Source organism: Gopherus flavomarginatus, chromosome 12 (assembly GCF_025201925.1).
Source record: "Gopherus flavomarginatus isolate rGopFla2 chromosome 12, rGopFla2.mat.asm, whole genome shotgun sequence".
NCBI lineage: Eukaryota > Metazoa > Chordata > Testudines > Testudinidae > Gopherus > Gopherus flavomarginatus.
In genome coordinates, this window is record NC_066628.1 from 14074479 (window position 1) to 14099436 (window position 24958).

A 24958-nucleotide genomic window follows, 5' to 3' on the forward strand; every position below is an offset into this window, starting at 1 on the left:
AGCGCTGTGCTGTCTGTCGCTGCCGGCCGCAGACAAGCTTTCCCCTCTCCTCCCGCTTCCTGCCTGGCGAGTGGCATCCGCTCCCGGCTCGCCTCCATTGGCTGCGGTGCAGAGCCAGCCCGCGGGAGCGGAGCAGGCGGGGCCCCTGCAGCCCGCTGGGTGTTTGCACGTGCAGCCATGGAGGGCGCGGCCGGGCCGGCCCGCAGCCTGCAGGACGAGCTGACCTGCCCCGTGTGCCTGGAGTACCTGCGGGACCCGGTCATGGTCTCGGACTGCGGCCACAACTTCTGCCGCGCCTGCGTCACCAAGTGCTGGGAGGAATCGGAGCGCAGCCTGTGCTGCCCCCAGTGCCGGGAGCCGGTGCCCCAGCGCCTCTTCCGGCCCAACCGGCAGCTGGCCAACATCGTGGAGATCGTCAAGCACTTCGGGGCGCAGGCGCCGGCCGGCCCGGGGGTGTGCGAGCGCCACGGGGAAGCCCTGAAGCTCTTCTGCCAGGAGGACCAGAAGCCCGTCTGCCTGGTTTGCCACCTGTCCTGGGACCATCGAGCCCACCGGGTGGTGCCCATAGAGGAGGCCGCCCGGGGCTGTAAGGTAGGAGAAGGCGCCGGTGCGTCGGTGCTGGAACTAGGGGTGTGTCCGCACCCCCAGCTTGAAGCGGTTTCCATCCTATGCAGCCCGGGTTCTCAGCCGTTTCCTTTCCGAGGCCCCCTCCAACATGCTATAAAAACCCCGTGGTCTACTTATGTCACAGCAACTCTTTTTCTGCGTATAAAGGCCAGGGCAGGTGTTAGGGGGTAGCAAGCAGGGCAGTTGCTGGAGGCCCCTTGCCACGGGGGGGCCCACAAAGCTAGGTTGCTCAGGCTTCAGCATCAGCCCCAGGTGGCAGGGCTCAGGGCCCTGGGCTTCATTGTTCTTTCCTGGCCCCAGGGAATCTAATGCCAGCCCTGTTTGGTGGACCCCCTGAAACCTGCTGTGGCCCCCCAGGGGGTCCCGGACCCCTGGTTGGGAACTGCTGGCACACTGGGTTTACAGTTTGGTTCAGTGGCTCTCAGCACTTCCCACTATACAAGTTGTTCCAGCTCCACTGAGCTGGTGTGTTGCTAGGGTTGCTAAACCTCCAGCATTGTCCTGGAGTCTCCAGGAATTAAAGGTGAATCTTTCATTCAAGATTCTGGCATGCAATGAAACCTCCAGGGATATTTCCAGGGATACATCCCAGCAAAATTGGCAGCCCTATAGGGGCAAAGTCGTGGAGTGTGGTTTTGCCTGGGAGAAGCGCCTCTTGGGTCGCTTGCACAGGCCAGGGTGAGTTTTATCTTCTGCAAGGTAATCCTGTATTAAGGAGGAATCTAAATTGAGTGTTAAGGAAGCACGTCAGTCCTGTGTCTGGCTGAAGGAAAAAGGCTGCTCTGATTATTTTCCTTCCTTCCTCTAATCAGCTTTCTTTGGATCTCCTGATCTTGGAGTCATGTGGGTATTTCTCTGAGAACATCCACTAAAATGTGCAGCGACAGTCAAAAAAGCTAACAGAATGTTGGGAATCATTAAGAAAGGGATAGATGATAGGACAGCAGATATCCTATTGCCTCTTTATAAATCCATGGCATGCCCACATCTTGAATACTGCATGCAGAGATGGTCACCACATCTCAAAAAAGTTATATTGGAATTGGAAAAGGTACAGAGAAGGGCAACAAAAATGATTAGGGGTATGGAACAGCTTCCATAGGAGGAGAGATTAATCAGACTGGGACTTTTCATCTTGGAAAAGAGACAACTATGGGTGCATATGATAGAGGTCTTAAAATCGTGTATGGAGAAAGTAAAGGAGGAAGTGTTATTTACTCCTCATAACTCAAGAACTAAGGGTCACTAGATGAAATTAATAGGCAGCAGGTTTAAAACAAACAAAAGGAAGTATTTCTTCACACAACACACAAACTGTGGAACTCTTTGCCAAGACAACAGAAGGGTTAAAAAGGGAGCTAGATAACCATTGATGGGACCTATCCTCCATGAACTTATTAGCCAGGATGGGCAGGGACGGTGTCCCTAGCCTCTGTTTGTCAGAAGCTGGGAATGGGCGACAGGGGATGGATCTCTTGATGATTATCTGTTCTGTTCATTCCCTCCAGGGCACCTGGCATTGGCCACGATTGGAAGACAGGATACTGGGCTAGATGGACTTTTGATCTGACCCAGTCTGGCCATTCTTATGTTCCTGTGTGTACTAACCTGGTGCTGTCATTTTAATTGCGATTCGTAAATCAGGACTGAATGCCACTTCTCAAAAGAGTTGCTCTACCTCAGCCAAGAAGCCCTGGGCTTGACGCAGCAATTCTCTGGCAGGTGTTTATGCCAGCGGCCAGTTTGGATCATCAGAAAGGTTCTCTCTGGCCTTAGAAAACTTGTCACATAACATGATTCATATTTTAACTGCCATGCTGCCCCCCGTCCCTGCAGTGCAGACAGTGGCATAAAACAAACACAATCAAATTTGTTGCAGGCCTTTGTAACTGAGACAGGTTCCTAATGCAGGGTGAGACCTAAATGCCAGCCCCAAAGCCTGGATTTGAAACAGATATTTATGAGAATTTGAGGGGATCTCTGGAGCTGGGGGTTTAAGGTGGGGATGGGAAGGTTAGAGAAAAGGTTTAGAAAACCTGACCCGAGAGGAAAGGTTAAAAATCTGGACGTGTTGTCTTGGGAAAAGAAGAGTGGGGGAAAAGCCTAATAAGTTTTCAGTTCTGTTAAGGGCTGTTATAAAGAGGGCAGTGATCATTTGTTCTCCATGTCCACAGAAGGCAGGACAAGAAGCAGTGGGCTTAATCTGCAGCAAGGGAGACTTCAGTTAGATATTAGGAAAAACTTTTTAACTCAGGGTAGTTAAACTCTGAAATAAGCTTCCCAAAGGAAGTTTTGAAATCCCCCCTCCCACCTCCCGACAACACCTGTCAGGGATGGTCCAGGTTTACTTGGTCCTGCCTTAGCGCGGGGGTGGGGGCTGGGGTGTGTGTGAGATGAATTCTTGAGGTCCCTGCCAGCCCTACATTGCTGATTCTCTGTCTAGTGGTTTGAGGGAAGGGGGGCAATGTTTGGGTCCAATTGTTGGAGGAGCGGAGCCAGATGTAGGGGTGTTCTGAGCTTGGGGGATTGGGTTGGGCGTCGTGTTGGAATGACTTTGGCTATGTCAGTAGGGGCTGGGAGATTTTGGGGCAGCGTTTTTGCTGCCGTGTCTGGTGATGTTCAGAGCTGGGGTTTTAAGGGATGCGTGGATTTGGACTAGGTTTTTAAGGTAGTTTGGAGAGGCTAGGACTTGGTTGTTTGGGGCAGGATAGATTTTCTTGGTATGTCATGATGGAATTTTTGTCCGGAAGGCAAACTGAAGAGGGCTCCTCTACTTCCAGTTGTGCCTGTGTTTTTTTGTCCATCTTCTTCCCCATTGAAGCTCCATTTGTGCTATTGCTCCCTCTCCTCACATCTACATGGTTGAGCATGAAGTGTAGCTAAGAAACACAGTCCCAGGGAGGGCTAAATCTTGCCCTCAGACATGCGAGTGAGCAGTCCCAATGGCTGCTAGTATGTGTTTTCGGCAGAATTTGTGCCTGGATTTGTTGGTCTACATAAAGGATAAAAAATAACAAGGTTGCTATTTTAACAACATTCTATAAATCAGTGAGATGCCCTCACCTGGTGTCATAAACAGATAGCTAAGGGTTAATGTCTCTTTCACCTGAAGCACCTGACCAGAGGACCAATCAGGAAACCGGATTTTTTCAACTTTGGGTGGAGGGAATTTAGTCTCTGAGTCTTTGTTTTCTGCCTGCCTGCTTTCTCTGAGCTTTGGAGAAGTAGTTCTACTTTCTAATCTTCTGTTTCTAAGTGTAAGGACAAAGAGATCAGATAGTAAGTTCTATGGTTTCTTTTCTTTGGTATTTGCATGAATATAAGTGCTGGAGTGCTTTGATTTGTCTTCTTTTTGAATAAGGCTGTTTATTCAATATTCTTTTAAGCAATTGACCCTGTGTTGTATCATCTTAATACAGAGAGCACATTTGGATGTATTTTTCTTTCGTTTTATATAAAGCTTTCTTTTAAGACCTGTTGGAGTTTTTCTTTACTTCAGGGAAATTGAGTCTGTACTCACCAGGGAATTGGTGGGAGGAAGAAGTCAAGGGGAGATCTGTGTGTTGGATTGCTAGCCTAATTTTGCATTCCCTCTGGGGGAATAGGAAAGTACTTTTTGTTTTCAGGATTGGGAACAGAGAGGGGGAGTCTCTCTGTGTAGTTTCACAGAGCTTGTGTCTGTGTATCTCTCCAGGAGCACCTGGAGGGGGGAAGGGAAAAAGGATTATTTCCCTTTGTTGTGAGACTCAAGGCATTTGGGTCTTGGGGTCCCCAGGGAAGGTTTTTCAGAGGGACCAGAGTGCCCCAAAACACTCTAATTTTTTGGGTGGTGGCAGCAGGTACCAGGTCCAGGCTGGTGGCTAAGCTTGGAGGTTTTCATGCTAACCCCCATATTTTGGACGCTAAGGTCCAAAACTGGGACTAAGGTTATTACATGAGTGGCAGCTGGTGGGATATAGACAGAATCCAGAAGCCAGTAGGAATATTATATTTTTCTTTTCTCTGCTAAGGGCTTTTTAGCAGAGAGAAACAGTTTGGTTTTAAAAGGGAACCAGAGAGAATTTTTTTTTTTCTGCTCTCTCTGGCAGTTTGTGGCTTGCATGTTAAGCGAGAAGCCATTAAGGGACTCTTGAGGGTCTTTTGTCATGCAATAGCCCTCCCATTAGGAGGCAAGTACCAGCACTTATATGCATGCAAATAAAGTGGTTTTTCTGGTTTCCCTTCATTGAACATTAGCTAGAGAGAGAGAGGGAAAAAAGGCACTGTTGCTAGGCAGACTCCAGGAGGCAACAGAGAACCTGCAGTTCAGAAAATAAACACCGGAGGGCACCCCAACACAAGAAAACAGGAATCATGACTTCTAAGGCAAAAATTGAGGCCGAAGAGCAAATCAAAGAAGCTGAACACAGGCGACAACTGGAAATAAAACAAAAAGAGATGGAGATGAAAGAAAGAGAAGAACAAATCAAACAGGCAGCACACAAAAGAAAACTAGAAGAAGAAGAGTTCGCCCACCGAAGGAAACAAGAAGAAGAAGAGTTGGCCCACCGCCGAGAAATGGAAAAGCACCAAAAAGAAATGGAAAAACAACAAAAAGAGAATGAAGAGAAGGAAAAACAGAGAAAACATGAACTGGAGTTGGCAAAAGCTGGGCTGCCTGTGCCAGCCAACCCTAACAACCCGGCGCTCATTATTGCTCCACAGCACAGGAAATTTCCCACCTACAAGGCAGGTGATGACACCGAGGCCTTCTTGGAAAATTTTGAAAGAGCCTGTCTTGGGTACAGCATTCCCGAAGACCAGTACATGGTAGAATTGAGGTCACAGCTCAGTGGACCTTTAGCAGAGGTGGCAGCTGAAATGCCTAAGCAGCAAATGAATGACTATAAACTTTTTCAAACCAAGGCCAGATACAGAATGGGGATAACCCCAGATCATGCCCGTCGGCGCTTCAGAACCCAAAAGTGGAAACCCGAGGTGTCATTTCCCAAACACGCCTACTACATTGCAAAAAACTATGAGGCCTGGATAACAGGAAACAACATTCAAACCTTGGAAGAACTGAACCTCCTCATACAAATGGAGCAGTTCTTGGATGGTGTTCCTGAAGACATCACACGGTACATACAAGATGGAAATCCCAAAGATATCGCTGAGGCGGGGGAGATTGGAGCCAAATGGATGGAACTGGCAGAAAGCAAGAAAGCTACTGTCAAGGGGAACGATTACCCCAGGGGGCACACAGACCATAAACCCTACAACCGAGGACAGCCAAAGACCCCACATACCACCCAAGTAAAGCCACAGATACCCTACCCTTCAACCTCACCAGTCTCCAGTAACTCACCTCGGCCCAGTGACCCATCAGATGGAAGATGCTTTAAGTGTAATGAACTGGGACATATCAAGGCCAACTGTCCCAAGAACACCATGCGAGTGCAATTCATTACACCACCATCACACCAAAGATCCCCAGGCCCGGATGCCTCTCAAATACCCTTGGAGCGAAGGGAAAATTTGAGAGTGGGCGGAAAGAAGGTTACTGCGTGGAGAGACACGGGGGCACAAGTGTCAGCTATCCACCAATCCTTCGTTGACCCCAAATTCATCAACCCAAAGGCCAAAGTTACAATTTACCCCTTCATGTCACAAGCTGTAGACTTGCCTACAGCTCAACTGCCTGTCCAGTACAAAGGCTGGTCAGGAATGTGGACTTTTGCAGTCTATGACAATTATCCTATCCCCATGCTACTGGGGGAAGACTTGGCCAACCAGGTGAGGCGGGCCAAGAGAGTGGGAATGGTTACACGTAGCCAAACCAGGCAAGCTTCCAGACCCATTCCTGTTCCTGAGCCGTCCACAGAGGCCCCGTCTGTGTTACCAGAGACCCAGGCAGAGGTAGTGGACCCGGATTCCATGCCTACCACTGAAACAGACCCAGCATCTCCAGTCCCAGGCCCGGAACTGGAACAGCAACCAGCACCAGCAAGTGCAACCCCATCTTCAAACTCAACGCCAGAGGGCGCCAGCGAGCCAAAACTGGCAGAAGCAACAGACAGCCATACCCAAAAGGCTCAGCCAGAGCCTGAAATACCCTCAGGTGCACCAGCGGAGAGCGGTTCACCAGCAACGGAAACAACCCCATCACCTACATCGCTTCCAGAGGGACCAAGCCCAAGTCCACAGTCTGAGGAAGAACTGGTGACCCCAGCCTCAAGGGAACAGTTCCAGACTGAGCAGGAAGCAAATGACAGCCTTCACAAAGCTTGGGCGGCGGCACGGAGCACCCCACCGCCTCTCAGCTCTTCTAATCTTCCCGGTTTGTTATAGACCAAGGACTTTTATACAAGGAAATTCTTTCTGGTGGACACCGGGAAGAATGGCAGCCGCAAAAACAGTTGGTGGTTCCAACTAAGTACCGGGGGAAGCTCTTAAGCTTAGCCCATAATCATCCCAGTGGCCATGCTGGGGTGAACAGAACCAAGGACCGGTTGGGGAAGTCCTTCCACTGGGAGGGGATGGGCAAGGACGTTGCCAAGTATGTCCGGTCTTGTGAGGTATGCCAAAGAGTGGGAAAGCCTCAAGACCAGGTCAAGGCCCCTCTCCAGCCACTCCCCATAATTGAGGTCCCATTTCAGCGAGTAGCTGTGGATATTCTGGGCCCTTTCCCAAAAAAGACGCCCAGAGAAAAGCAGTACGTACTGACTTTAGTGGACTTTGCTACCCGATGGCCAGAAGCAGTCGCTCTAGGCAACACCAGGGCTAACACTGTGTGCCTGGCCCTAACAGACATCTTTGCCAGGGTAGGTTGGCCCTCTGACATCCTTACAGATTCAGGGTCTAATTTCCTGGCAGGGACCATGGAAAAACTGTGGGAAACTCATGGGGTGAATCACTTGGTTGCCACCCCATACCACCATCAAACCAATGGCCTGGTGGAAAGGTTCAATGGAACTTTGGGGGCCATGATACGAAAATTCATCAACGAATTCTCCAATAATTGGGACCTAGTGTTGCAGCAGTTGCTGTTTGCCTACAGGGCTGTACCACATCCCAGTTTAGGGTTTTCACCATTTGAACTTGTGTATGGTCACGAGGTTAAGGGGCCATTACAGTTGGTGAAACAGCAATGGGAGGGGTTTACGCCTTCTCCAGGAACTAACATTCTGGACTTTGTAAGCAACCTACAAAGCACCCTCCGACACTCTTTAGCCCTTGCTAGAGAAAACCTAAAGGATGCTCAAAAAGAGCAAAAGGCCTGGTATAACAGACATGCCAGAGAACGTTCCTTCAAGGTAGGAGACCAGGTTATGGTCTTGAAGGCGCAACAGGCCCATAAGATGGAAGCATCATGGGAAGGGCCATTCACGGTCCAAGAGCGCCTGGGAGCTGTAAACTACCTCATAGCATTTCCCAATTCCTCACTAAAGCCTAAAGTGTACCATGTTAATTCTCTCAAGCCTTTCTATTCCAGAGACTTACAGGTTTGTCAGTTTACAGTCCAGGGAGAGGATGCTGAGTGGCCTGACGGTGTCTACTATGACGGGAAAAAAGACGGTGGCGTGGAAGAGGTGAACCTCTCAACCACCCTGGAACGTCTGCAGCGGCAACAAATCAAGGAGCTGTGCACTAGCTTCGCCCCATTGTTCTCAGCCACCCCAGGACGGACTGAACGGGCATCCCACTCCATTGATACAGGTAATGCTCACCCAATCAGAACCCCACCCTACCGAGTGTCTCCTCATGCCCAAGCTGCTATAGAACGGGAGATCCAGAACATGCTACAGATGGGTATAATCCGCTCATCTACCAGTGCATGGGCATCTCCAGTGGTTCTGGTACCCAAACCAGATGGGGAAATACGCTTTTGCGTGGACTACCGTAAGCTAAATGCTGTAACTCGTCCGGACAACTATCCAATGCCACGCACCGATGAGCTATTGGAGAAGTTGGGACGTGCCCAGTTCATCTCTACAATAGACTTAACCAAGGGGTACTGGCAAGTACCGCTAGATGAACCTGCCAAGGAGAGGTCAGCATTCGTCACCCATGCGGGGGTGTATGAATTCAATGTCCTTCCTTTCGGCCTTCGAAATGCACCCGCCACCTTCCAGAGGCTGGTAGATGGTCTACTAGCTGGACTGGGAGAATTTGCAGTTGCCTACCTCGATGATGTGGCCATTTTTTCAGACTCCTGGCCCGAACACCTACTACACCTGGAAAAGGTCTTTGAGCGCATCGGGCAGGCAGGACTAACTGTTAAGGCCAAAAAGTGTCAAATAGGCCAAAACAGAGTGACTTACCTGGGGCACCAGGTGGGTCGAGGAACCATAAACCCCCTACAGGCCAAGGTGGATGCTATCCAAAAGTGGCCTGTCCCACGGTCCAAGAAGCAGGTCCAATCCTTCTTAGGCTTGGCCGGATACTACAGGCGATTTGTACCACACTACAGCCAAATCGCTGCCCCACTGACCGACCTGACCAAAAAGACCCAGCCAAATGCAGTTAAGTGGACTGATGAGTGTCAAAAGGCCTTTACCCAACTTAAGGCAACGCTCATGTCTGACCCTGTGCTCAGGGCCCCGGACTTTGACAAGCCATTCCTAGTAACCACAGATGCATCTGCGCGTGGTATAGCAGCAGTGCTCATGCAGGAAGCAACAGATCACAACTTCCATCCTGTCGTGTTTCTCAGCAAGAAACTGTCTGAGAGGGAAAGTCACTGGTCAGTCAGTGAAAAGGAATGCTATGCCATTGTGTACGCCCTGGAAAAGCTACGCCCATATGTTTGGGGACGGCGGTTCCAACTACAAACTAACCATGCTGCACTAAAGTGGCTTCATACTGCCAAGGGGAACAACAAGAAACTTCTTCGTTGGAGTTTGGCTCTCCAAAATTTTAATTTTGAAATTCAACACATCACAGGAGCTTCTAACAAAGTAGCTGATGCACTCTCCCGTCAGAGTTTCCCAGAATTCAGTAGTTAAAAAGTGTTCTTAAAATGTAGAAGTCTGTTAGTTATATACTTAGTAGTATATGTAAAGGTGCATGTGTTGTAGTAATCTGTTTATTTTAAAGTTCTAGAAGGAAATCGCCGCCAGTGAGCTTCCCCACTGTCTGCAATTTGGGGGGCGTGTCATAAACAGATAGCTAAGGGTTAATGTCTCTTTCACCTGAAGCACCTGACCAGAGGACCAATCAGGAAACCGGATTTTTTCAACTTTGGGTGGAGGGAATTTAGTCTCTGAGTCTTTGTTTTCTGCCTGCCTGCTTTCTCTGAGCTTTGGAGAAGTAGTTCTACTTTCTAATCTTCTGTTTCTAAGTGTAAGGACAAAGAGATCAGATAGTAAGTTCTATGGTTTCTTTTCTTTGGTATTTGCATGAATATAAGTGCTGGAGTGCTTTGATTTGTCTTCTTTTTGAATAAGGCTGTTTATTCAATATTCTTTTAAGCAATTGACCCTGTGTTGTATCATCTTAATACAGAGAGCACATTTGGATGTATTTTTCTTTCGTTTTATATAAAGCTTTCTTTTAAGACCTGTTGGAGTTTTTCTTTACTTCAGGGAAATTGAGTCTGTACTCACCAGGGAATTGGTGGGAGGAAGAAGTCAAGGGGAGATCTGTGTGTTGGATTGCTAGCCTAATTTTGCATTCCCTCTGGGGGAATAGGAAAGTACTTTTTGTTTTCAGGATTGGGAACAGAGAGGGGGAGTCTCTCTGTGTAGTTTCACAGAGCTTGTGTCTGTGTATCTCTCCAGGAGCACCTGGAGGGGGGAAGGGAAAAAGGATTATTTCCCTTTGTTGTGAGACTCAAGGCATTTGGGTCTTGGGGTCCCCAGGGAAGGTTTTTCAGAGGGACCAGAGTGCCCCAAAACACTCTAATTTTTTGGGTGGTGGCAGCAGGTACCAGGTCCAGGCTGGTGGCTAAGCTTGGAGGTTTTCATGCTAACCCCCATATTTTGGACGCTAAGGTCCAAAACTGGGACTAAGGTTATTACACCTGGGATACTGTATTCAGTTCTGGGCAAGGATAAAGCACTAACAGAAGGGGTTTACAGATGGGCAAAGAGCATGATCTGGGCTCCGGAGAGACTTGTGAATGGGCAGGGACTGGCAGTGCTGGGACTGCTCAGTTTAGAGAGGAGATAAACAAGAGGGGGAGATGATATAGGTGTCAGAGTGAATGGAGTAGAGAAGGGAGATTAGGAGACAGGGTGAGTAGAGTTTCCCCAATACAGAACAAGGGGACATTCAATGAAATTGAAAGGTAGCCAGTTGTAAAATTGATCAGAGGAGCTCACATTCCATGCAGTTAGCCAGTGGAATTCATTGCCACAAGATATAATTGAGCAGAAGCCAATACAGGACTGGATATTTATATGAATATTTATTGCCGTAGATTGTTCTTTATTAGTACCGCCCTTTGTTTTGAGTTATAATAGTAAGGATTAAAAGTGCAAGGCCCAAATTTTCAAGTCCAAGAGTGATTATGAATTGCCTCTCCTTTGCCAACCAGGGACACCCTGGAATTGCATGATTTGTTCAGAGGACAAGCACTCAGTCTTCCTGAAAATCAAGGCCCTTTAATCTTCTCAAACTGAGCACCCCCCAAAAAAAGTTAACTCCCAGGATGACTAGTCACTCCTCAAATTATGGATCCAAGACCACTGGAAGGGACATATACACTCGAGCTTCAGTGTTCCTTCCAAAGTCTCTCTGAGCTAGAATAATGTTTGCCTGGGGGAAGATTAGCCCATAATTCCCTGCTGCAGGGTTTATCACACCTTCTTGTGAAGAAGCTGGTGTTGGAACCTGGAGATGGGCTCCTGGTCTGTCCCAGACTGGCAATTCCTGTGTTCCTAAGTCTAGGAACTTTGTGGTGAAACCCTCCCAACAAAGATCCTTCTTGCTTCTTCCAGGAGGCACCGCAAGAGCATCTGGCAGGTCTGAGAAAAGACAGAGAAGAAGCCAAAGCCAACGAGGAGAAGAGAAGTGAGGAGCTGCTGGTATGTGCCCAGAGCCATCCCCCACCTCAGGTTTGCCTGGGATCAAAGTGCCCTGAGTGACAAAGCAAACACAGAGCCTGTTTCTCTGTAGCCCCTGAGGGTGATGGTGGGGAGAGAGAACATGGGCGGGCTGGCTGGCTGGCTAGAGAGTTTGGACAAGTGCAGGTGGACTAGGTTTTGAGAAAAATCCCTGGTGTTAGCAAAGGTGCAGATGCCCTTGCGTGTGCTGATGTCATTGTGTGCTTGTGGAGCTTGGAGCTGGGCTGTGCCTTGATGTGTCTAAGAACTGTCTGTCTGCAGAGCTCAGCAGCCATATTGTTCTCGGGGCTGCTGGAAACCATCACAGAGGAGGCACGCATGCCCTGCTACCCCTCTCATAGCCTCTTCGCTTTGGTTCCTTCTCCGTGCCCTTCCCCCTCCCTTTCCTCACCTGGATGAGGAATTGGTCATCTGGCCAGACTCCAGGTCACCTCCCTCTCCAGGGCTGGGCTTCTGGGGAAAGGTGAGGGTTTCTGGTCTCTCCTGAGCTCTGCCCACTCACAATCTCCAAATGAAGTTCCATTTTCAGTGGATGGAGCATATCTTCATAGTAAGATCATCCCTCTCTTTTGTCACCTATTGTGGTCAGCGGTAAAATGTTGATCAAGGATGACTTCTAGGTTGTCATCAGTAGGCTCCAGAGTTAACACAGTTTCGATACATGGTGACAGTTCATGTCCCTGAGAGAGATTGTTTTGGCTGTTTGCAGCCACAAGTAACCCTTACTGCATCATTCACATTTTCAGTTATTTCTTTGCCATTGTCAGGGCAAAAAAAAATAGAAACTGAACCTCAGATTTTGGGGCACAAGATGCAGAGACCAGGGAAGAGTAACAGGTCACTAAGCTATTGCTAAAGGGCTTGATCCTGCCCTGAGGATCCTGCTCTGACCTTTCTCTTTAAAGAAGTCCCCCCCATATGCTGAGAGGCTACTTATGATTTTCCATCTGTTACCGAGCTACCTTCTCTGTAATTGCAGAAACAGACAGAAGCTGAGAGACAGAAGATCCTCTCTGAGTGTAAGGAGCTGCGTGGGTTCCTGGAGGAAAAGGAGCAGTTCCTGCTGTCCCGGCTGGAAGCGCTCGATGGAGACATTGCTCAGAGAAGAGATGAGAGTGTCTCTAAACTCTCAGAAGAAATTTCCCACATTGATAAACTGATTACTGAGAAGGGAGGAGAGACAGAGCAGCAGCCGATGAGCCAGTCCCCGCAGGTGAGACATATCGTAGGGTTACTATCATTATCTTCCATCTCGCTGATTAGAGGGAGGCAGTAAATGAGGCATGGAACAAAGCAAGTTGATTGCCGCGCTGGGACTAAAATCCAGGAGTTCTGACTCCCAGATACCCCATCTATAGACCCGGCTCTTCTCCCAGAGTTCGGAGTAGAACTCAGGAGTCCTGATCCACTGCAAACCCCTTCGCTCAACTGGGATGTGTCTGTTCTGATCATTCCCTGTCGGAGTCCAGGATTCAGAGTTCACAACATAATTGACAGATACATTATCTAGGTGCTACTGGGAGCCAGTCAAACCCTCCCCCCCCCTTTAAATCTATATATTTTTTTTAATCATCTCATTTTCACAGTAAGGAACATTTAAAAAAAAAAAAAAAAAAAAAAAAAGCATTTGTTTTGGTCCATTTTGTTCCATGGCCGGATTTTGAACTTAAAGGCTTCAGTAGCTGTTTGTTACAACAAAGGAAACAATTGAGATTTCTTGCATTAAAAACATCTATGAAGTTTCAAAGTAGGGTACTTAAAAATAAAAAAAAAATCATGGGGTAAATTTCAGCCAGCGCTCATGTTAATAGCTCAGTGGGACAAATTGTGCTCTCGAGGGGGACTGATTGTTGTAAATCTACTGAATCAATCTAGCTTGACACTGGTGTGAATCAAATCTGAATGCAGCCCCTGTTCACACAGGTCTGGTCTGCACCTAAAAACTAGATCAACCTAGATACATCGCTCAGGGCAGTGAAAAACTTCACACCCTGTGTGGTGTAGTTAGTCGACCCATCCCCACTATAGATGCAGCTGGGTGGATGGACGAATTCTTCCATCAATTTAGCTACCATCTTGCAGGGAGGTGGATCACCCACAGCGACAGGAGGACACTTTCCGTTGATGCAGGAAGTGTCTACGCTACAGTGCTTCTGCTGCAGTGCCAGAGCTGGGCTGCTGTAGTGTAAACGTGCCCATTGAACACCTTCCTCTCAGTCATCTGGAATTCCTCTGCAAACATAGATGAGTTTAGCTTCGAAGCTAGAAGGGCAATACCAGCCTTGCTCTACAGATAGGGAAACTGAGGCAGGAAAGGACTGACTTTCCCAACAAGCCAGTGGCAGGACAAAGCACTGTAAGGCCCCCTTCCTCCCCCCACCCCAACCTCATCCTTCTGCACCACATGAGCTCCCTGTTTAGCAGGATGGGGAGACTTGGAGGGATGGGGCTCTCGCTACCCAGGCAGAAAATCTTTTCTTCTTGTAAAGTGCATGAGAAGATGCTTTCCCCCATGGCCATTTCACAGCTGACCATTCCTGAGGCTGCTGAGAGCAAACATCCCAGCTGGAAGGTGGAAGTAGCAGCTGCTTTCTGAACGGGAGCCTGTGTCAGACTCCAATGGGAACTCCCCTGCAGGACCAAGAGGCCTTCCCAGTCTGGGACACATTCACTGACTTCCTCTTCTTTCTCCTCCTTTCTAGGGTGGTGGCGGCAGCATGATCGGGTAAGTCCTGGGCTCCATCTCCCTCCCCTTGATGCTCTGCTCAGCTTGGAAGCGGCACTGAATATGCAGCCACGGAGTGTGACACGCTGGTGTGTGATCATGTATCCTGCTAGCAACTACCATAGCAAGGACAGGAAGGACTAGCTGCTACATGACAGCCAGTGGGATTACTCCTTTAGCTTCTGTGGTAGGGGCTTTGTCTTTTGGTGTTAGAGAGCCCAGGTTCTATCCCAGCTGGAGACCTGCGCTATCTATGGGTCTAGTGTTTTATGTGAGATACAACCCACTGTGGGTCTCTGTCTCCTTTCTTTCCACATAACCCTGGGATTGGTGCCCCTTGTTACTAGAGTAGCCCAGTGCGAGAGAACTGGGGCTAGTGGGAATCCAGAGAGCTCCCAAACGGGTCTCCATTCCTGCCCCCAAAGTCCTGTTCCAGTCTATTCGGAGCATGGGGTTGTAGTCACATGACTCACAACAACCAGGATTGTCTTGGGAAGCTCGACTCCAAACTGGCCTGAGAGCTCCCAAGTTTTCTGGGGCCAGGCCTTGAGCTTGTTTCTAACCCTTCCTCCTCCTCTCTCTCCAGCAGCGAGAACTGGACGTTTCAGAAGCCGGAGCCTGCATTTGCAGAGCTGGAAAAAAGACTCAGGAGTTTCTCTCAGAAAAGCGCCGTCCTGAAAGAAGTCCTGCTGGAGTTCAAAGGTGACTGGAAGCATCTGTGTCTTCTCTGCTCATAGCTGCTGTAATATTAGGGAGGGCTGTTACATCAGTAGCTTACCTGGTCTCTCAGTGCCTATCTTACATCAGTCAGTCTTACCTGTGGCTGTGCCAGTGGCCTCTGTCTTGCCACCCTGTAATTTTAAAAGCCACTATTAGGCTAAAGCAGCAGCAACCCCGTGGTTAACGTTGCAGCATGTGGTCCTCAAAATCACTTCATGTCTCCTCCAGCGACCCCCCTCATCACCACATATATGCTCCGTCCACACGTGCTGCTCTTTCTCTGAGGGCTTGTTTTATAGCAAGAGTTGGAAGAACTGGGTGTATAGCATGTCTCTCATTCCTTGCAGTGGAAGCCCCTGCTCTGAGTTGTGTTGTGAGGACCTGGTGACAGTGTGTCTTGCAAGGGATGGGATACTTTCCCCTTCACTGGGCATTTCCTAGCTCTGAGTGGTGTCTATAATGAAGCTTAGACAAGTGGTTATCAACCCACGGCCCATGGATGGCTTGTGGCCCATGGGACAGCCTCAGGGCCATACAGGTAGTATATATATTGTGTGGATGCAGCCCACGTAACACATAGGGCTTGTCTTAAATCGGCACCACTGTGATTGATGCAGCAGTGTTGATCTAGTGGAGATGCAGTAAGTCGATGGCCGAGCGCTCTCCCGTCAACTTCAGTGCTCCACCTCCCCAAGAGGCGGAAGCTACGTTGACGGGAGAGCGTCTCCTGTCTACATAACACAGGGCTGTAAGTCGATCTAAGCTATGTTGACTTAAGTTACGTAACTTGCGTAACTTAGATTGACTTACCTTGCTCGTGTAGACCAGGCCGTAGAGAGCTGCATATGCAGCCCACAGCGATAAACCAGTTGAGAACCACTGCCTTAGACACGGGATATTATTATATTGAGCCTTTGTGCTAAAATGGATACTCCTTCATCTTCCAGTGTAATGGAAAAACTCGTTTCCCATTCCCTACCCCCAGTTCAGTGGCAGAAGGAAAGCTTTCGTGGATTTTGTTTCACTTTTTCAACCTGCTCTAGATGCTCATCCCCAGGAAAACCAAGGCTCAATTCTCTCTCCTTTCATTCCCCTAGAAAATCTGCGCTTTGAGCTGGAGAACGACACAGGTAAGCCTCCGCCTCCCTCTGCTGACTTCTTCCAGTGTCCCAGGAACTGACATTAACCCTGCTGCTGTGGCAGTAAAAGTGTGGGCGTAGGCCTGGCGACTCGCCCCCTGGTGTGATGGCTGAAGGGAATTCAGCCCAAATCTCCCCTCAGTGTTTTGTTTCCAATTTGGATAAGGAAGCAAAATGCTGATGGCTGCGAAGTTGGGTGAGACAAACACCTGTTGCGTTTCTTCAGCAGACCCCCTGCTTTCTAGTGCTCTCTCCTGAATTCCTCTTTTCTCAAAGGCAAACACAATTTGGAAGCTGTAAGAGCATGCTGTGTCTCTGGGCCCAGAGACCTCCCCTTTTCCCTGAAGCTTCCTACATCTCTCAGGCCATTGTCTGGCGGCACAGATAGTGCCACAGCTTAAAAGAGGGAAGCTCTGGTGGCGTAAGGGGCTGTCCCCAGGGATGAGCTCTGCTGTTAAATCCTTGTCTCCCTCTCTCTAGCTGATATAACTCTAGACCTGGACACCGCAAACCCCTATCTGGTGCTGTCTGAGGATAAGCGCAGCGTGAGGCTGAGGAGCGCCCCGCAGGACGTGCCGGCCAGCCCCAAGAGATTCGATTTCTCCTTCTCTGTCCTGGGGGCCGAGGGCTTCACATCAGGGAGGCACTACTGGGAGGTGGAAGTGGGGGATGGGGACAGCTGGGCCGTGGGGGCTGCCAGGGAGTCGGTGAGGAGGAAGGAGAAGATCGACTTCACGCCCGAGGAGGGGATCTGGGCGGTGGGGCTGAATTGGAAGGGCAAGAACTGGGACCAATACCAGGCTTTCACCTCCCCTGAGACTCCCCTGTCCCTCTTTGAGAGGCCCAGGAAGATCGGGGTCTACCTGGACTATGAAGGGGGGTGGGTGGCGTTCTACAACGCTGATAACATGGCCCCCATCTTCACCTTCACAGCCGCCTTCTCGGAGAAAATCTTCCCTTTCTTCTGGCTCTTCTACGTGGGCTCCTCCCTCACACTTTGCAACTGACACGCCTGGCCTGGTTTGTTCCTTAAGGGGACCTGCAAAGGGTGGGGGTCCTGCCCCTCTGTTCTTTGTTGTTGTTGGGTTTGGGTTTGTTTGTTTTTTGCTGCTTTCTGAAGCATAAAGAGAGCCTGAAAGGTTGAAATGATCTCTCTCCCCCCCCAAACAAAAAACCAACAACAACAAACGTTTATCTTCTCGTTACACTAGAAATTCAGAGCTTGTCTACCCTGGAAAACACTATGGTCCGCTGGGAATCTCAGCTTAGATGCTGAGGAGCACAAGTTGTATTGCCTTTCAGTGAGACTTGTGCTCCTAAGTGATTTTTAGGTGGTTTTTGAACACCCCCCGGTCTGTCCTGGAAGACTATCGCTCACTGGAGACCTGGCAGCCATACCAAAGAACCTGCTTGAGATGAAGTGAATTATTTTATTCCGGCAGGTTAATTTTTTTTAAACACCCCACGAACTCAGTTGCCCCACACACCCTTGGGAGAAAAGCTCTGTTAATGATTCACCACTCCTGCCTGCTCATTTGAGCACCTAATCCACATCTCTGAGACCTCCAGGGAGTCTGCCAGAGAAGACCAGACTTGATTGTCCTGATGGCTCAGTGGTAAATCAAGCTGCTTGGGGGAAGAAGGCATAATCAGCTGGGCCTCTTTTTTTTTTTTGCTCTTTGCAGGTCACCTTTTGCGAATGTAGCTGCTCCCATTCCCTCTCCCTTTCCTCCCCAGCCTTAGCAATAGGACGCTTTATCTCATAACACAATGTTATCCCTTCTCCTGGCCACTAGCACGTAATGGGGTAAAATCTGCTTCCCCCTTCTGTTGCTTTCCCTATGTTGTCAAATACGTAGTGAGCGTTATAGGGTTGCCCTTGATGTTGGTGTTTTGGGGCCATATTGAGGCGGCCGGAAGCCCAGGGCCCTCGGTTTTGCTCAGACTTGTCGGGCATGAGCTGTAGCTGACCTGAAGGCTTGGGGGTTGGGGGGTCTGCAATTACGTGCTGATCCACTGGTGAATGGAGTCTAGAGGCCACGTTCTGGAGCTGCATGTGAGATAAGCAAGGATAGTTGAACCCAGAGGGTTCCCATTGAGCCCAGTGGGGTTGGATGATGGTTTTGAGTTACACTAGCACAACTGCAAGTTACAGCAGTTTGGAGTTACTCCAGTGTCAATTGAGAGCAGACTCCAGGAGTCAGTCCAGATCTGATTCCCGCCCTAAACCCCATTGATTTCAGGAGTTGCCCTGGTTTAACACAGATTCCACACTGTAAAGTTAACCAGAGGGGTTTTCCATCGGCTTGTATCTAACTCCAGCCTAGCATTCACACTAGCCTCTTTAATCCGTCAGTGCTGTGTGTCTCTGAACTCTTGCTGTTTCATAGGAAAATAAAAGTCACTGTGCAAACAGAAAAAGCTCCTGTGGTGTTGAGTATTTTGCTGCTGCCTGCCTGCAATACAGCCTTATGCAGGCAACTAAGCTGCCCCAAACAGGAGCCTCCCTCATCCACTGCAGCAGGTGAGGGCAGTAGGGGTGCGCTGAGTGTGACGGCTAATCCATTTATGTGGTTAATGACAGCACTAATGGATATTCACAGTGCTTGGGCTGAACACTGCTACGTCCCCTTGGAGGGACTGCAGCTCTGTCCTGCTGTAACCTGGGCTGAGCTGCTTTCGTGACTGGTTTAAGGGCACTGAGGGCGCTAGAACCCAGCTTTCCCCATCTGGTGCCTTCCTGAGTGCATAACACGATAGCTCCTCTGGCCGCCCGTCTCAATGCCAGGTAAGCAGAGTAAGTTTCCATACCTGGCCGAGGCCTTGTCTGCGATGGGGTGTAGCTGCGCTGGTGCACACTCCTAGCACTGATGAGGTTCGGCGTAGCATAGCATTGCTTGCGCCCACCCTAGACTCAGAAGGTGCACGGGCAAGTGCTGGCACTGGTGTGACCACTAGCGGGGCAGTGGCCACGGGGGGCAGACAAGGCTGCAGCAAAGGGAATATCTTTTCAAGACTGTGTCGGGGGCATAAACTGAGCCACGTGACTGAGTGGGGAGCAAGCGAGTGCCTGTGGGTGCCATATAATAGTGGGCACCAGTGTTCCTTCTAATTTTTCCCACACATGCGTGGAATGAATTTATGTGCAGCGGGGTGGGGCCAAGGGGTTCAGAGTGTGGGAGGGGACTCAGGGCTGGAGTGTGGGGAGATGAGGGGTTTGAGGTGCAGGCTGTCCCAGGGCTACAGCAGGGAGAGAGGACTCTCCCCAGCTCTCTCTCCCTGCAGCAGCACATGGGCTGTGGGGGGAGAGGCACCTCTCCCCTGGCTGCGGCAGGCCCGGGCTAGGGGAGAAGCATCTCTCCATTTTGCGGCACTTAAGAGGCTGCTGTGTGGCCATGCAGCTTAGAGGGAACTTAGCTGGGCACTCCTCCTGCAGGGAGCAGACACAGACCATCCTGCTCTGAGCGTGTGCCCTTAGGGGGGAGATCTGGTTGGCGTGTAAGAGCTGTGAGGCTGGCACATGCTCAGTGCAGACAGAATCTTATCAGCATTTAGCTGCAAAACTCTTCAAGTCCCTTCTACTGAGCACGTGCGAGCTGTTTGGCAGCTTATAGCGGTGGCAGATTCGGGTGGATTTTTTTTTTATAGGGGTGGGAAAAGCCGGGTCCAGACATGAGGGTGACCCACCCCCACCAAATTTCAAGTCCCTGCTCCACAGCCTGCAGGTATTACACCATCTTGGTGAAACTTTTACCTGGCTCAAAAATGAGGAAGCCCTTAGAGTTGAAACTCTCAAAAATAAATCAAGCCCCTCAAGCTGAGGCTGCCCCCCACCATGAGTGCTGACAGGCTGAACAGTTAGCATGGCAAAGTTAAACCATAGAGACAAGGGCTTCCTGGACCAATCTAGTAGCATGGGTACTGCTGGTACATACTTTCTGGCAGGAATTTTATTTGATGCACGGTGGGGCGTAGATGGTACTCTAATACAAACAGCAGTGGCCTTCTGGGCACAAGGCGGCTCGCTGACAATCCCTTCCCCAGTGGCAGCTCAGCGGGCAGCTGTGCCAATCAAGGCTTCGCCTGGAAATTGCTAGGCCAGGCAGAGCCAGAGCATCACTGTCAGGTCAGGACTGGCTGCTGCTGGCTCCTGACCGGTGAGCCGGATGCTGGCCAGCGCTCACCCCATCCAAACTGCGGCAAGGCCGAGGTAGAAATCCTCCCCGCCGTGGCTTTTCTGATGGGCGGCCAGGTGCGCCCTCTCCTGGAAGCCTTTCCCGCACAGGGGGCACTTGTAGGGCTGCTGGCCCGCGTGGACGCTCTGATGGTTCCTGAGGTCTGAGCTGCGGCCAAAGCCGATGCCGCACTGCGGGCAGTGGAAGGGCCGGTCACCAGTGTGACTCCGCCGGTGGAGGATGAGGTCGGGGTGCTGGGCAAAGCCCTTCCCACAGTCGGAGCAGTGGTAAGGGGCGTCTCCGAGGTGGCTGCCCTGGTGGGCCAGGAGGTGGGAGCGCTGGCTGAAGCTTTCCCCGCACTTGAAGCAGGTGTGCCGTTTCTCCTCCATGTGGCTGTACCGGTGCATTTCCAGCTGGCTGGGCCACTTGAAGCCCTGGCCGCAGTCAGGGCACTTGTAGCGATCGTCTTGCAGGTGGGTGCGCTGGTGGTTGACCAGGACGGAGCGCTTGCGGAAGCGCCGTCCGCACTTGGGGCACTGGTGGGGCCACTCCCCCATGTGGCTCTTGCGGTGGGCGGCCAAGTCGCAGCGGCGCAGGAACCCCTCCCCGCAGTCAGGGCAGGGGAAGGGGATCTCCCCGGTGTGGGAGCGCCGGTGGACAGATAGGTCGCAGCGCCGCAGAAAGCCCCGCCAGCAGTCGGGGCAGGGGAAGGGTTTCTCCAGGGCGTGCAGCCGCTGGTGGCGCAGGAGGTGAGCGCTGTCAACGAAGATCTTCCCACACTCGGGGCACGGCTGCTGCTGCTGCTGCTCCGGCTGGAGGCTCAGCAGGACCTGGATGTATCTGTGGCCCATGCTGCCTCCCCCGGGGGAAGTGGGCTGGGCTCCCTCCTGCCCTTCCAATCCACCCCAGCTCGCACATATGTCCTCCTGCTCACGACCCCCTTCGCATTTCATTGATGACGTCAGGTGTGGCTCCCCCTGCGTTGCCATCCAGGAAGCGTTCCCTTTGGATTTCGCGGACGGCGTCCTGCGCGGCTCCACTTGCTGGGGACCCTGGTCCTGAGCATTTTCACAGGCTAGACCCTCACCTGCTGGGACAGAGAGAGAATTCAGACAGGAAACCTCAGAGAAGGGAATGTGTAGGGGGAAAACAAACCACAGTAACAGCTGGGGAGATGGAAAAAATAATTAAGATCCTGCCCAAACTTTTCCCCAGAGGACAGAGAGGAGGGGACCAATTCTGCCTCCACCCCATCTGAAGACTTACGGGCAAAGGAAGCTACTGCCAGCTGTCAGGAAGGGGTGGGCACAGAGGCGCTGACTTTCTAATTGGCGGGGGAGCAGGTTGCACCATGCCAGGTCTCACCCCCTTCCCTGAGCCCACCCTGTCCTTGCTCCTCCCCCCCAGTGCCTTCTGCCTGCCCTGAACAGCTGAGGGGAGGAGCTGATTGGCAGGGCCTGCCAGTGGGTGCTTAGCACCCATGGAGTTCAGCGCCTATGTATGGGCATTCAGGCGAAGGAAGCTACTGCCAGGTGTCAGTCAGGAATGGGTGGGAAGCCATGCTGATGGTTGCCATGACAGCTGAGGATAACCCTGCTCTGGGAGGGAGGAGGTGGAACCCGGCTAAGGGGAGCTCAGCAGGCCAGCTGTTTCCTTTCCTTACTGATGGTATGTGTCAGTAGAGCGGGTTCCTCACCTGCACAGGTGCTCTGTGGGCTCATCTTCTCCTCAGAGTCATGCAGATAGGGGACCCATGGCTCACCCTCCCCTTTCAACGGGGAAATCACAAAAGGCTTGGAAACTGGAAATCCTGTGCAAGGGAAAGAGAGTGAGTGAAATGAGGGGAATTCGTGGAATATTTCTTACAAACAGCGTTCCATGATTTTTAATCCCAGTTCATTTTAAAGCAGTAAAATCCCAGGGCCAGCTCCCCAGCTGCTCAAAATCTCCGCACATTCTGCTACAGGTGGAAACCTCTCTGCTGGAAACACAGAGAGCCAGATACTCATCAGCAAAGCGGTTCCTGTAGTGTATGGAAACCAACTTCATGTCCTAGAAAGTGGAAAGTCCACCTTGGATCGACTTCTTACTGACGGAGAGGGGCCCTGCGATAATCACTGGGACCAGTGGGATTCAGCGCAGTAAGGGATGGGAAGGAATTGGGGATATCATCCAATGCAGCAGTTCAAGGGTGTTATGGGTCAGCAAAGCACATTTTGTGGAATGAAGCCATCAATGAGCTTGTGAAATCAGGAACCAAATCGGCACAATCCCTTCCCCAGAGGACAGAGACGATGAGTCCCATCCTGCCTTCACACCCATCTAAACACTCAAGGGCAAGGGAGGACAGTTGGGTGCGAGCTACTGTCAGGGTGGGTTGGAAGCCTGGAGTGACATCTGCCATGAGGGTCTGACTTGTACTGGGGACAATCGTGACCTGTGTGGGATGAGGCAGAACTGGGGGAGCACACGAGGCGTTCGGAGGACTCCCAGCTGTTCCTTTCACTGGCTGGTGGGGTGTGTTAGTTTAATCAATTCCTCACCTATGCAGGCACTGCTCAGGCTCCCCCTTTCCTCGGAGCCCTGGGGATCTGAGACCCATGGCTCTTCCCCTCGCTCCAGCCGGGAGATCATGTCGGGTTTGGGAATGAGAAATCCTGCTGAGAGGGGAAAAACATGGTGGGATACGGGTGAATGAATGGTTTGTGGAATGTTTGTTACAAAGAAAGTTCCATGACATAGCCTGGCCCCTCCCCTATGCTGTGGGGACGTGGCATCAGAAGATGGACATGGGAGATCCTTCGGAAGAGCCGGACATGAGAAGATGCTCCATCTGCACACAGCAGGTGACCCAGGCACAGCACTAATATCAAACCACTTAGGCCAGATACTGAGCTGTAGCGGGGAATGAAACTTTCAACACAAAAGACTTCTTTTCAGAAAATGAGATTTGGTTGAAAATTATTTCATTTGCAAAACAGTTTAGCTTTCAATTCCATTTTTAGAAAATATTTTGAATTGGTAAGTCTTTTTTGGGAGGAAGAACAGAAATAAAAAAAAAAATCTTCAGTTTAGAAATTGTGTGGAATTGCCATCTTCTGCCAGAGTTCTACTTTCTCCCACCTGTCCTTTTCCACCCAAACAATGGGGGAGGTAAGTCGAAGAGTGAGAGTAATAAATAGTGAAGTGTTACTCTGAAGGGTTAAGCACTGAACCTGATATTTGTGGAGAGAAACGTCTAATACCCAAGGGAACAAGGAATCCCTTACCCAGCGAGGTCACGCTCTCGTAATTCTCCTGCATGACGTCCCTGTAGAGGACTCTCTGACCGGGGTCCAGCACAGCCCACTCCTCCTCCGTGAAATACACAGCCACCTCCTCGAAGGTCACCGCCCCCTGAAACAACCACAGTCCCCACTCAGGACCTGTTCCCCAGCCACAATCTCACCTGCCCCAGACTGTTCTAGTTTCCTGTGTACTTTCAGTAAGCCTTATAATACCCATAATCCGCAGGTTGCAATCTCATCCCTACTGCTCCCAAGTGCTGCTCAATGGCGCACTCACTGCTAGGTCTAACATCTCCCCACGCATCATTTGGGCCTCTGGCTGTTTCCTCTGCTCATAGGCGCTGAATTTTATTTTTCCCAGTGAGTGCTCCGCCCAAGGCCCCTCACTCTGCCTCTTCCTGCCCCCTCCCACAACTGCCCCACCTGCCCTTTGCTCGCTCCTCTCAGTCCCCTTCCCCAAGGCCCCCTGCCCGCTGCTGCTGGCTCCTCTCCATCCTCCCCTGAGCCCAGGGCCCCAGCTAAACAGCTGATCGGCAGCCAACCCCGGCCAGCCCAACAGCTGTGGCTGGTAGGTGCTGAGAACCCCCTATTTTTTTCCATGGGTGCTTAAGTGCTGGAGCACCCACAGAGTTGGCATCTATGCCTCTGCTACCTAATGCACCTTCAGTGTCCCAGGATGAGGGTCACTCGTTAGTATGTGAAACTGAGGTGGTTCTCACTGCATTCACAGGGACCAACCCAGCAAATCTATGGAAGCTCCTTAGCTGGAATTCCTCCAATGCAGGCTCCAACGGTGCGAGATGGAGCCCTCCTGCTCTTTATTCTCACCCAGCCAAATGAAACCTGAACCTTCAGCATCTGACTCAGTCCACAAGGTTAATTTCTCTTTGGTTCCTTCCATTCCCTCGGGGACCATGTCACCCTGTCGTGCTGTTTTATGCATGTTTTGCTAGTTTATTTTTAAGAATCTTGCCACCCCCTCTCCCTCAAGCTCTGCCTGAAATATAACAATGAACAGCCACGTTCTTTGCTTTACAGCAATGACTCTCAACCTTTGCAGATGACTGTGCCCCTTTCAGGAGTCTGATTTGTCCTGCGTATTCCTACGTTTCACCTCACTTAAAAACAACTTGCTTACAAAATCAGACACAAAAATACAAAAGCGTCACAGCCACTATTATGGATAAATTGCTGACATTCTCATTTTTACCATCTAATTATAAAATAAACCAATTAC

General features: G+C 50.6%; 3 protein-coding genes across 4 annotated transcripts in view; 1 reads left to right on the top strand and 2 right to left on the bottom strand.

The window, feature by feature from the left end:
* LOC127032792 (zinc finger protein 883-like) overlaps window positions 1–24958 on the bottom strand; it is an 87770-nt gene that overhangs the window by 58377 nt on the left and 4435 nt on the right. The gene's annotated exons all lie outside the window — the stretch shown is intronic.
* Window positions 70–18680, top strand: LOC127032798 (E3 ubiquitin-protein ligase TRIM7-like). 2 transcript variants are annotated; one of them, XM_050920401.1, is made up of 7 exons: window positions 70–591; window positions 11550–11636; window positions 12655–12888; window positions 14378–14400; window positions 14990–15102; window positions 16218–16250; window positions 16740–18680. In XM_050920401.1, the coding sequence occupies exons 1-7, from the start codon at window positions 178–180 to the stop codon at window positions 17264–17266; spliced, it is 1431 nt and encodes a 476-aa protein (XP_050776358.1). In that variant the 5' UTR covers window positions 70–177; the 3' UTR covers window positions 17267–18680. The 2 variants fall into 2 exon arrangements, with proteins under 2 accessions (XP_050776358.1, XP_050776357.1); XM_050920400.1 differs by having other exon boundaries at window positions 72–591; window positions 14987–15102.
* The window catches only part of LOC127032786 (zinc finger protein 2-like), a 67900-nt gene continuing 61697 nt past the window's right edge, over window positions 18756–24958 (bottom strand). The window contains exons 6-9 of the mRNA XM_050920376.1: window positions 23704–23830; window positions 22978–23094; window positions 22098–22244; window positions 18756–21524 (exon numbers count right to left, since the gene is read on the bottom strand). Of these exons, the coding sequence (XP_050776333.1) occupies window positions 20440–21524; window positions 22098–22244; window positions 22978–23094; window positions 23704–23830 (1476 nt within the window). The 3' untranslated portion in view covers window positions 18756–20439. The remainder of the gene's footprint in view (window positions 21525–22097; window positions 22245–22977; window positions 23095–23703; window positions 23831–24958) is intronic.

What these genes read in the sequence shown, in the direction of transcription:
- LOC127032798 (XM_050920400.1), top strand. Translation starts at nt 178, where the DNA reads ATGGAGGGCGCGGCCGGGCCGGCCCGCAGCCTGCAGGACGAGCTGACC. An exon ending in AGGCCGCCCGGGGCTGTAAG is followed by an intron (nt 592 to 11,549) that starts GTAGGAGAAGGC and finishes TGCTTCTTCCAG; the next exon opens with GAGGCACCGCAAGAGCATCT. An exon ending in AGTCCTGCTGGAGTTCAAAG is followed by an intron (nt 15,103 to 16,217) that starts GTGACTGGAAGC and finishes TCATTCCCCTAG; the next exon opens with AAAATCTGCGCTTTGAGCTG.